The sequence below is a fragment of the Crocodylus porosus genome, unplaced genomic scaffold (genome assembly GCF_001723895.1).
Source record: "Crocodylus porosus isolate Cpor-Errol unplaced genomic scaffold, CroPor_comp1, whole genome shotgun sequence".
Taxonomy (NCBI): Eukaryota; Metazoa; Chordata; order Crocodylia; family Crocodylidae; genus Crocodylus; species Crocodylus porosus.
This window is the reverse complement of record NW_017728949.1, coordinates 2,010,093-2,022,275: the sequence shown is the minus strand read 5'-3', so window position 1 is coordinate 2,022,275 and position 12,183 is coordinate 2,010,093. Positions and strand designations below refer to the sequence as shown.

The 12,183-nt window shown below is 49.2% G+C and overlaps 1 protein-coding gene across 2 annotated transcripts in view; it reads right to left on the bottom strand.

Annotated features, from left to right (window-relative positions):
• PRR29 (proline rich 29) overlaps positions 1-8,979 on the bottom strand; it is a 22,611-nt gene extending 13,632 nt beyond the window's left edge. The window contains exons 1-2 of one of the 2 annotated variants that reach the window (XM_019554648.1): positions 8,699-8,979; positions 5,514-5,604 (exon numbers count right to left, since the gene is read on the bottom strand). In XM_019554648.1, the coding sequence (XP_019410193.1) occupies positions 5,514-5,604; positions 8,699-8,776 (169 nt within the window). In that variant the 5' untranslated portion in view covers positions 8,777-8,979. The remainder of the gene's footprint in view (positions 1-5,513; positions 5,605-8,698) is intronic. The other variant, XM_019554647.1, reaches the window with a different exon arrangement.
• Between the last annotated feature and the right edge of the window lie 3,204 nt (positions 8,980-12,183).

Below are 12,183 nucleotides of genomic sequence, written 5' to 3'. Positions count from 1 at the left end.
GTAGGGGGGGCGTTCTTTAATTTGAATGGCTCTGAGAGCCGCTCAGATGGTGCTGCAGGTGCTTTAATTAGTATTCAGCATTCCATGCTTCAAAATGGTGGGGTGGGGGGGAGGAGCTTTAGCTAAAGCATCCCACTGCCATTTTGAAACATGGGGGTACTGAATACACATTATACAGAGACTGCTGGAGTGTGCTAATTAGCATGCTCCCACGGACTCATAGCAGACTTAATTGAGTCTGCTCTGATGTATGCTAATCGGTATGCATTGGAACAGACATCCATCATGTGTATAGGTGCCCAAAACTTGCAGCTACTTTCAGGAAAGAATTTGGGGCTGTGTATCCCAAAAGGAAGGGAGGCAGCTGAGGCTGGTGTAGCACTGAATTAGGTGCCTTTTAAATCTTTAAAGCAGGATTTAAGACATATTCCTCTCTTTGGAGTTTCTCATCGCTCATCTCTGTACCCAAGCTGCCAGTTGTTGTGGATCACTTTCTGGGGCACCAAATGGTCTCCAGCCTAGGTGCCCAGCTCAGGTAGAGCTAGGAGAAGCCACCGGAGCACAGGATGTTGGTCAACTGAGTTCAACATGAAAGCATATTTAAAGCCAAGGGAAAGGCTTCTCATTGAAGATATCCCTGCTTGCTGCTGGCCTGAAATCCTTTAGGGTGCAGACAGAAGTTATGGTTGTCATGTGATTGGCCCCCTGAAAATACATCTGTGCTGTGACACACATGCATGGCTACAGAGTGTTTTGAAGTGGTCAATTGGACAAAAAATTAGCCCACATCAAATGAGGGATGAGATGAAGATGCTCCACTTTAGAGCACCTTAGGATATTTGTGTTCCTAAGGTGCTGGCAACTTGCTACCCCCTTCCCCCTGTCCTGTTCGTTCCTGCAGACAGCTCCAGACCTGGGCGGGGAGGGGGGAAGAAAGGGGGTGGCAGGACTGGGGGAGGGGGCAGCTCCTTGGCTACAGGCAGGTTTCTTGGGCTCCTGCAGGCAGGATGTTGGGTCGGGGGGGACAGGGATGCTTTCACTCTTGGCCCTTTATGTAAATCACCATGAGTCCAAGTGGGAGCCCACACATCTGTCAGTGCCCTTACTGATTGTATGCAAATGAATCTGCTTAGAGAGGCTGCTTTTGAAATACTTTGCAGCTCATAATAAAAGCTAAACACTAGGTTACATTCATATAAACTGCTCACAGGCATATGTCAGCCTGGGTATTTGAATGCATGGTGGATGTCTTGGCCTTCATTTCTCTGGGTATGAGGATAATATTACCTTTTTTGCCTCCTGAGAGTGCTGTGAATATAAATCCGTTAACATTTGTGAAGCAGCCAAGTCCTGCAGTCATAAGCAGCACAGAAAAGCCCAACAAGAGGAAATGAATAGTTCTGTCTGTGGGGTTGATTCTGAGAAGTGCGCAGAAAACGGGCCCAGAGCCACCCAGCCCACAACAAGGAGCAGCTGGAATATTGGGTGGCTGCTCATTAACTGAGCACCATTCCTATCCTGCACTGAATGAAGCAGGAGCCTCATGGAAGGAAAAAGTCTGAGATCATATAATTAATGATGAGATCATACACACAAGAACACCTAACTGATGTTGTATGGTGGATCTCCACTTTGACATCTCCTACCTTTTGAGAATGCTTTGTAATCTTAATGTTCACCTAGTGTGTTTGTCTGTGCATAGGTATGTTATTTCCTAGATTTTTAAAGAGACAAACAGGAAGAAACAAATGTTCCACTCTGCGGCACTGTATGTTCACCCTCATGAGTCATCTGCAAAACGCGAGTCATTAGCTTATAGACCTCTGCTGCATGAGATGCAGCTGTAACTAATAGCAGGAGTGGGCTGTGAGGATGAGAGCTAAAGAGGAGTGAGTCACACCATTTGTCCATAGGTTTTTCAGTTTGGTGCTGGCAGCAGTGGAATGGGGTAACTTGGGGCTCTTGCATTCTACCCAGGCTCTAGAGGTGTGCTATATGGTCATGTGTCCTTCTGCCTCTTCCCTACATGATTGGACCCTTCTTCCCTCTTCCACTTCTGTCCCCTCCACTTGGCTCTCACTCTGTCCCAGACTTTTTGCCCAACCGCTCTCATCCTTCTGTTCTCACAACAGCAATCTGCCTAAGCCTCTTTGCATTGTCTGTAATGGGTTCCCTCTCTCCCAGGGTCCCAATAATAGCCTCTTTACTCAGCCAGTCTCTGCCTCATCCCAGTTTCTAGATACAGTCTGCTGCATCACAGCTCCCAGGCTCAGTTTCCTGCTCCCCAACTGCCATCAGAATCTGTCTGAATCTACTTCTTTCTTTCTCTCTCTGGTCCAGTTCTTGACTTCTCTCATTGAATTAGACATCTTCCTCCTGTATCGTGCTTGAGTGCTGACCTGGCTGGTCAATGAAGACTCAGGAGAGTGGGCACCTTGTTCTCGGGGCCAGTTTCTGCCATCCCTAGAGGACCTGGGAGCAGCAGTTACAGGGAAAGTCTCTCTCTCTCTCCTCTCTCTCTCTCTCTCTCTCTCTCTCCCATTATTCTGGGGCTGGAACATGATCAATGGCTCTGTGGGGATGGGACATACCCACTCTGTAATGTGTAAGGCCTCCGAGGGAGGTAGAGCATGCTCAGTGTGAGTGAGATCTTCAGCATTTCTGGCTGCTACCTTCTAAGCAGTCCCGACTAAGCTGAGATCTTTCAAAGGCCAAACTTTCCAACCTGGCAAAAATTAGAAGGTTTCTCACATATCTGACACCAGAGCCACCTCTACCTCATGCACACATACCCCTCATTGTCACCTGTGTCTCCATAGCAGAGGGATGCTAGAGCTTCTCAGAGAAAAAGTCACCAGAATTTTTTTTAACCTCACAAAACAAAGTATATGCTCCTGGCCTGGTTCTTGAGAACAGCTGAAATGATTTGGCACAACTATTTTTTTTAAACATTCTGTTGGATGTAGAAGCTCAGCTTGGAAAAAAGTTTGGTGCTGTAATAAGCAACTCAAATCAGGGGCTTAGCATGAGAAATGTCGGGTAAGGCTGGCAAATTTGCTCCCAACTGGAGCAGGCGAGACCTAGGATGTTCCTGTTCCCCTCTGCAGCTCTGCTCTGTTGCAGCAGCCAGGGGGAGTTCCAGGCTCCCCTGGGTGCCAGCCCAGGGCTGGCAGGGGCAGGAAGCTGGTGAACTGCTGTGTCCCAGCCACACAGAAACAGACCCAATCCCCATGGAGCCAGGAAGTGTGTCCCCCACAAGGGCACTACTTAGCAGCCACAGGAGGGTCCCAATTCCCCAACATGATGGGGAGAGGAGTCCTTGCCTTGGAGGCATCAGGAGGGTGCCAATCTCCACATGGCTGGGAGAGGCATCTCTGTCTGGCAGGGATTCTACATGGCAGCCACATGGGGCTCAGGAGGGTCTGCTCCCCTGCTCCTGTGCTAAGTCCCTCATGGGGCTTAGCCAAGCAATAGTGGGCCCCCTACTGCCTGGGCAAATTGCTCCTGGCCATCATAGTTGCAGTAGCTAATGCAGTTAATCTACTACCTGTATTTTCAGCGAGGTTGCTGCACAGTATAAATAGTGACACTTTACTGTGCGTTAATTAGTCTACTGCACTGTAAAGCAACTCAGGTAGACCTACCCACAACGTCTTTATACTTTCCAGAGAGAAATCTTCCTTTATGGGACTTATGCTTAGAGAAGTGTCATCTTTCCACCTACCCTACCCTATGGAATAGTTAAAGCAAGATGCTACCTTATGTGGGTGACAGTGAAATAAAATGATGAATCACATCACAAGGAATAACATTGCTTCTGTTTCCAACCGCTAAGAGAACAGATTAAACTCAATGTATTTGGCTGCCTATGCACATGCTTGTTAGCATTTAATTAGAATGCATTTCTAATTAGATTGCTGCAGTGTCTCGTGTATTAAGCCCCTTCATGTTTTAAAATGGCCACAGCACGCTTTATCTAAACCTTGTTGAATAAAGTTTACGTAAAGCATCCTGTGGCCATTTTTAGAAGTGTGGGGGCTTAATACACATGCCAGTGAGGCGTTTTAATGAGAGCACTTGTCTGGGAACCATTCTGATTAAAATGTCCCCCTACTTCACCTCTAGCACATGTATAAGCAGTTTTTAATTCCCTCCTTTTAGAACCTGAAACCTTCAACTAAATCCCCAAGCTCCTCCACAAGAACATCACACGTTGATCACTTGGCCTCGATGAAGTATTTATCTAGTGTCTGTCATTGGCTATCCAGTCACCTCACAAACTGACATGCTTATCGCTACCACACCCTTGTATAGTATGAAAGTGCGGTTAACCTCCATTTCTACAGAGGAAGCAGGGTACCATAGAGGCCACCTATTTTTCCCACCTATTAGGCACGTAAGTGGACTTGGGTATCCAAAGGAGATTCTGTTTCCCCCTACTGGAGTCCCTGAAAAACAGTTAATGCAAAAAGTGTGTGGGTTGTCCTTCTCCTCACTACTTTTTTAGTGACTCAGTCTTAAGAGTAAGATGATGATGATGTGTTACAAAAGTAGGTTCATTAAGGATTTTTCAGGAGTTTGAACAGAGTGGAATAGAATTGCACTTAGGCACTTAAGTCAATCTGGACACCCAACCAATGGAACAGAAGCAGGCCCTAAATGACTTGCCCAAGGTTGCTAACTGGGTTTGTAGAAAGCAGGGCTTTGAACCTGAATGTAGGTGGCTGGGGGTGAGGTGGCTGAGTGGTTTAGGTTTTTCATTATGATTCTGGAGGTGAGTTCAGGCCCTGCTCTGTAGTTGTGCCAATGGCTGCTCTCAGCTGCAAATGAAAAGCTGGTCATTTGGGCTGTGGAGTTGAAGATGGCCAGATGTGGTGCTGGCCACATTATTTCTTTGTGTGCAATTGGCTACAGAGACTGGTGTGCCTTAACTTAACTGTAGTGGCTTGGGAGGACCCTTGGTTTGAGAGTTAGTTGCAATTCTTTGCTCAACAAAACACTTATTGTCAGAAAAATTTCAACTTCGTGGAAACCAGTGACAGGGTTGTTTGAAAAAACATGAACAAAAAAAACCCCTTTAAAAAAAGGTCTGACCTTCCTGCTTTGACATCACAAACTAGAACCTGTTACTTGTCAACTTAAAAACAACTTGGTCATATAGCCCTTTTGCTTAATTTTTTGTAAGAAATGGCTGACATGAGAACTAACATTTAGAATGTATAGAAATGGAACATCTGTCTGGACCCGCTCCGAGATCAGAGGATCAATTTGCAAATATTTGCCAAGGGGTTGTTTGTTTTTTTTTTTTTTTTTTATTCCAAATTTGGGACAGGAAAAGTCATTTCAAAAAGTTTTGTGGGATAGGAAAACCCAAGCCTTAATCCTGAGTTGCAGAAGAACAGCTCCACCCTCACATATCTGCCTCCAGTGCACCTAGTTTAGCAAAAGGCACTTGCCAACATGGTTGAGGTTACAGTTAAAAATTTAGTGTTATACGGTTGACAGTATTGTACCTTCCCAGACGTGTCCAGACCTTATAGGCTGAGCAAGAGGAGACATGATCCCAGGGATCTGCTGAAATATTGTCATGGGTTGTTGGGGCACCTAGAAAACAATACAATGGGCAGAAGTTAACTCAAGTAGGTAAGGCAAGCTGGTGCCACAGCACAGTGAAATTGCTGGCATGGAGGGGTGGGGGGTGCAGGCTGAACCTCAGGGGTTCTTCCTTATTGTTGACGTAGCATAGACCCCATACTCCTACCGGCTGGCTCAGAAGGAGCTCAGGTCCTCTGAATGAGGCACAGAAGTATGAGAGGCAGAGCAAGGAAGCACATAAAAGATTTGGAGAGAGAAACACAAGGCAAGAGGGACAAATGGTCAGGGAGGCGATGACATTCAGTCTGGTGTTGGAGTGTCTTGGTGGGCTGGGCCTGCTCCTAACACCAAGGGGTTCCCCATGCCTCCAGCTACACTCCTCGCTGCTCTTGTGGGAGCCGACAGAAGGCCAGGCAGTCTGGGCTCTGCCAGGGCCTGGCCACAAATCAAAGGCCAGATGCCTTTGGCTGGATCCCATGGCATGTGGGGGAAAGAGGGGCAGAGCTCTAGGCTGAGCCATTGGAGAGCAAGCATCCCCTCTGAGCACAGGGGTATTGAAGCCTGAGCAAACGAAAGACTGGGAGGTTGGCCTCCTCCAGCCCCATTTGCTGTGCTTGTACTAGTGCTGGTCTAGCACAGGGGTGTCCTTAGCCACTCTCCATACATGAGGAGGAGGGCTCTGCATGATGCTTAGGGTGACCACCTTTTCAAAATGCAAAAGCAGGACACCAAGCTTTCCTGCCCTCTCCACACTTCCATGCCAGGTCCTGCTCCCTGGGCCGTAGAGGCCCAGGAGGGAGGGCAGCAGGGTGGGGAGCCCTGAGTCTGCAGCAAGCAGCCTGCATCTGTCCCTGCTCCATGCACAAAACTGGGTGGGGGGAGCATGTGCCTCTCCCATGCCCAGGAATGCACTCAGCAGCAGGGAGCCAGCCCCCCTATTGCACCTTGGATAAGCCACCTGTGGCTCTGCCCCCCACCCTGACCAGACCCCACAGCCATCTGGGCCACATGTACCGCCCTGGCCGGGCTGCACCTCCAGCACCAGCCTTAGCTGTCAAACCTGCCTCACTTTCTCCTCACCTCACTCTCCTGCCCCACCCCACCCAGCATTAGCCATGCCCTCTCCCCTCCCAAAGACTTACCTGCAGGCAGCTAGGGGAGCTGCTTTCTCCTGCTGCCTTGCTGTATTGCTGTTCTTGTGTATGTGTGCACATGCAGACATGCATGTGGTGCCCCCTGCATCCCACTCCCCTCAGCCCCAAGCCACTCCTTGCAGGCTGGGACACTGCTAGTCTGCAAGGGGAAATCTGCTGTTTCCCATATTTTTCTCCTTCAAAGGAATGGAAAACCCAGATCTTTGCATATGATACTGGCATGATAGTTGCTATGGTTTGACTCTGAGGGGAATCCAGGACAAATGCTGTCCCAGAGCCATGCAGCTTGGGACCAGGACTTGATGTTTACATTTCGGGACTGGCCTGCCCAATCAGGGATGCGTGGGCACCCTACTGATGCTCTAGAGTGGTGGTTCCCAACCTTTTTTTACCATGGACCAGCACAGGAGCAGGACAGGGCACATGGAGCCGGCTGCCTCCCTCTCAGGGCTGCCCCACTGCCCAGCACATGACTGCCAGGGCAGAAGCTGCTCGCCCGGGCGGACAGGTGGGAGTTCACACAGGGGGCTTGTGCAAAGACCTGGCAGCCAACCCTTCGCAGCCCGGTACCAAGCTGTGGTCTGGTGGTCGGGAACATCTGCTCTGGGGGGTGCCTCACCATGAGCTCCCATGCACCTAACCATTTCAAAAAAATGACCTCTGCAACCAGGTTTCCCCTTCCCCTCAGTCCCCACACTTTACAGCAGTTCTTCCCCTAATAGCCTCGCCTTGCCTCAGTCTCTCCTTGGATTCACCCCATGCTTGGCCCAGTCATGAGGTGCCTTTCCAGTCTCCTGGAGGTGGATGCTGATCACCAGGGATCCTAGTTTCATAGCAGGTAGGGTTGGAAGGGACCTAAGCAGATCATCAAGTCCGACCCCCTGCCATGGGTACGAAAGGATGCTGGGGTCAAATGACCCCGGCTAAATGATTATCCAGTCTCCTTTTGAAGACCCCCAGGGTAGGAGTGAGCACCACTTCCCTTGGAAGTTGGTTGCAGATCCTAGCTGCCCTGACTGTGACGTAATGCCTCCTGATGTCTAGCCTAAATCTACTCTTTGTTAACTTATGGCCATTATTCCTTGTTACTCCCAGTAGTGCTCGGGGAAATAGGGACTGTCCCATTGCCTGCTGGTCCCCCTTGGCCAGTTTATAGAAGGCCACCAGATCCCCCCTCAGCCTTCTCTTGTGGTGGCTGAACAGGTTCAGGTCCTGTAACATCTCCTCGTAGGGCCTGCCCTGCTGCCACCTGAGCATGCGAGTGACCCTCCTCTGGACCCTCTCCATGTTGTCCACTTCCCTCCTGAAGTGTGGCACCCAGAACTGGACGCAGTACTCCAGCTGCGGCCTGACCAGTGCCGCGTAGACGGAGAGGATCACCTCCTTGGACCTGCTCATGATGCATCTGTGGATTCATAACAAGATGCGGTTGGCCTTCCTGACTGCATCCCCACATTGTTGGCCCATGTTCATCTTGGGAGTCAATAATGACTCCAAGATCCTTTTCTGCCTCTGGACCGACGAGAAGGGAGTTCCCCAGCCTGTAGGTATGGTGCTGGTTCTTCCTCCCCAGGTGCATCACCTTGCACTTGGCAGTGTTGAAACCCATCCTGTTCTCGTCCACCCACCCCTGTAACCTGTCCAGATCTAGTTGTAGCCTGTCCCTCTCCTGTAGGGTGCCCACTTCTCCCCACATCCGAGTGTCATCTGTGAATCTGAACAAGGTGCTTTTCATCCCCTCATCCACATCGTCCAATCCTGGTTTTCTCCGATTAAAAAAATTCCCAATTTTCAGGTTAAAAAAAAGTAACCCCAAATCCACGTTTTTCTGTGATTAAACTGAAAAGCTACTAATATATATCTCCAGGCCCTGGATCTAGCTGGTGCCAGCTAATTATGAGGGAATCAGGGAAACAGTGCCCTTGCATGGCTCCATCTCAAGGACTTACTGGTTGTTGGATGATCTGCATCCCTGGTGGAATCTCACCCCAGGTCCCGCAGGAATCTTCAGCTGCCCCCAAATTCATGCTTCAGGCTCAGCTCTGCAGTGGAGTGAGCTCTCGGCAGGGGCCTGGGTGCTGACAGTTCCCTAGAGCATAGCAAATCAGTGGCCCAACACTGCAGCTAGTTGCTATAGGTGTCATGCCTAAACAAACCTGCCCCAGAAGTGCTGCAGCCAGGGGAAATCACTTCAGCAGAGCTGTGCCAGTTCCTCGTGATCCCAGCAACACAGCCCGACCTGAGTGGCTGTCACTGGCATGCTGTGCTGCCATGAGGCATACCCCTTGAGAGGTCAGGGTCAAAGCTAGCCATGGCACTGAATGTGCGTGGGGGCACAGGGCATGAAACTTCCACATTCACCCCCTGGGCAAATAGTTACTCTTGTAAAAGCAAATATTTGCAGACACAGGCAGGAGGTTTGCAGTCTGGCTGCAAGTGTGTAAAGTTCCCCCTCTGGGCCCCTGCAGCAGGGTCTGCTGTATACAACCTGAGCGCTGAAGTGTGGTGACAAAGGGCTAAAATGCAGGTCATGCTTCAGCAAATCTTGAAACTCATTAAAGGAGCAAAGTTCGCTCTAGGGTTAGGCTCCTGTGCCCTGGACTGGCACAACCCCCTACCATAAAAACAAGGGCCACATTTTCCCTTAGGGGTTTAGATGCCTCTTCCAAACCTGATGTTGCCTGTTTGCATTTTTATGTCCTAAATGCCTTTAAAAATCTGTCCCCTGCCCACAACATTTTTTGAGGTCTGCTTACTACAATGTTGATTTTACCTAAGGATTTGTAATCTATCTGTGGTTCCTAGAGGCCTGGAATCCTATGATCAACATAAGAATTTCAACTTCCATATAAAACAATAAGGTAGGTTTCTGGTGCTTGTGGTTGCAGAGAAAAGAGAAAATTTGACCCTGTAATGGTCAAAATTCAGGAAGTAGAAAGAGATCCAATGTTATTACTTCTTAAGCTAATGAGTTTCAAGGAGCTTGAAATTAAAAAAAAAAAAAAGAAGAAAAAAAAAGGTTTTGAGTGCTTGTGGGTGGCAATACTGAAACTATGGTTCCTAGCTACACCTAATATTTTTTCCAATGCCCTTTCCCAGGATGCACTGGATAATGTTCTAGAGCTATTGGGGGCTAACCTTTTCAGTAGATGTGCCACAAATTAGCCTCACCTCCTCCCCCTAATTACCTTCCCTTGCCTGCTCTGTTGCTCTGTCTGCTCCCTGCCCACTATGGTGCTCTGCTTTTTGCTTCTTTCCCTAGCTGCCATTTTGCTGCCTGTCTCCTACCTGATTTGCCACATGCCATGCAGAGGCTGCCTGTGCCAACTGAGGCACCCATGCTACAGGTTGGCCACTCCTGACCTAGGGACTAGTCTCTGCTAGGGTCCTTCCAAGGTTTGTCTTAGGAACATAGAAAATACAGGCCCAGGACAACAGAGCAGGCATGTACCAGAAAGAGTCAGGTCTGTTTGTTGCTTTACAAGAAGTGTGGGGCCCACCAAGTAAACTGTTAGCTTCCCTTAAACAGGAAAGCTACTAGAAAGGCAGCAACTAATTGACTGGGACAACTAAAGTGTAATAGGGATGGGAGTGAAAGTTAAAGGTTAATAACTGGTGTGCCAAGGGGGGACACCAAGCAGAGCATACCAGACATTGTCCACTGGCCCTTGAATGAGTCCAGGGAGCCAGTGGACACTGTCTGGTGATACTCTGCCTGGAGACAGGATCAAACCAGGGACAGGGAAGCAGCTGTACGGTTTCCAGGGGTTCTCCTGGGCAGTGCTTCCTACCTGGTGAGATATATTACTAGCTTAGCCAGCACCAGAACAAGTTTAACTAGGAGGTCCTGGGACTTGGTAGGACCATGGACGGAGGGGAGTGCATAAATAAACAGCTTAGAGGAATAGTGCAGCCAGAACTTCAACAAGAGGCAATGAAGGAGATGCAGCCTGGTACACTCCAGGTAGGTGTGTGCCAGGGTCTCCCTCTGCTCACGGAAGGGGCAGGTGTTGGGAGCATCTGTGAATTGTGCCAGATACACAATGAAGGCAACGGCTCTGTGGAGGCACCACCAGCTGAAGTCCCCAGTGACTCATGGAATTAGGGTGGAGTCAGATGTATCCACCAGTAGGGTGGCCATCATAGAGGACATTCCGGTTGTCCTCTGTCATCTATTAATACGAAACTGGACACCTTTATGTCCTCTATTTTTCTCTTGAAGAGAAAAATAGAGGACATAAAGGTGTTGGGTTTTGTATCAATAGAGGACGGAGTAGCAGAAAACTGGAATGTCCTCTATGATGGCCACCCTATCCACCAAGGACCCTTGTCCTTACTGAGGGTGTCTGAGTCAGATGTGAGGATGCAGTGGTGGAGGGTGCAGACCATGAGATTGTAGATCTGGTAGTGATCGGCAGGTTGCAAGCACACTCGTGTGGTATCCCACAGCCTGCATGCTAAGATGGTAGGGTGGGGAGTGCTGTGGGATCTGCCAAGGCAGGGGCCCCACAATGACCTCTCTGGGGTACTGGGGATGGGGACTGCTCTCACACAGGACCTGGTCGATGTAGCCAAGGGTAGTGTTCAGCAGGGTAGCTTTGACCTCCTGGAGAAGGCAGTAGGGCACACGCAGTGTGGGCAGCTTCATGCGCCAGGTCAGCACAGTGGGATCTGCCCATTCCTGCCTGGCATTGTAGACCCCTGGTTTTCAGTATGGCCTCTTCCTCTTCTTCCTCTTTCTCTTCTTCTAGTTACACATGCACAGCTGGGTTTAACTGATGGAGCACACCTGGTAGTCATGATCTACGGAATTTACCAGAATGTTATGTGTGAGCAGGATTCCTGGATTGATCAAAGAGACATGCTTGGTCCTGCTTCCCGTATCTGTGCTCTTTATTGCCTGCCATGACTTGATGGGAGTAAAAAATGTAAAAATGCATAGGTGGAAAGCTTCCAGTTTATATAAGTGCTACAATATACCACTCCCTGTACTGCCACTATCCCCTGCAGCTGGCATGGGTTCAGGCTTCTGCTGGTATAACGCTGGTATAATGTACTTATGTAAGCTTGGTCACACTTCCTAATATCTAGGAGACACAAACTGCAGCTCTTCCTGCCCTCTACTGCGGATAAATGGCCGCTTGTGGTGCCAGTGCCATGTACTGTGGCTTGTAATCCTCTCTTCCTTCTCCCCTGTCTGGGAGAAGCAGGATTCTAATAGTAAGATACAGCTACTTGGGACATTGTATATACATATGGTCCCTGTTCAAAGTCTCTAAGTAACATTGTGTACCTGTCCAAGAGATAGCTGTGCTGGCTTCACTCACAACATCCCAAAAAACATCTCTGTACCCACCTGGCTTCAAACATCCAGTCATGTGCCACGCGGCCCCGGATGCTCGGAGTTGTCCGCCGGTCTGTCCCTGTGGTCCTG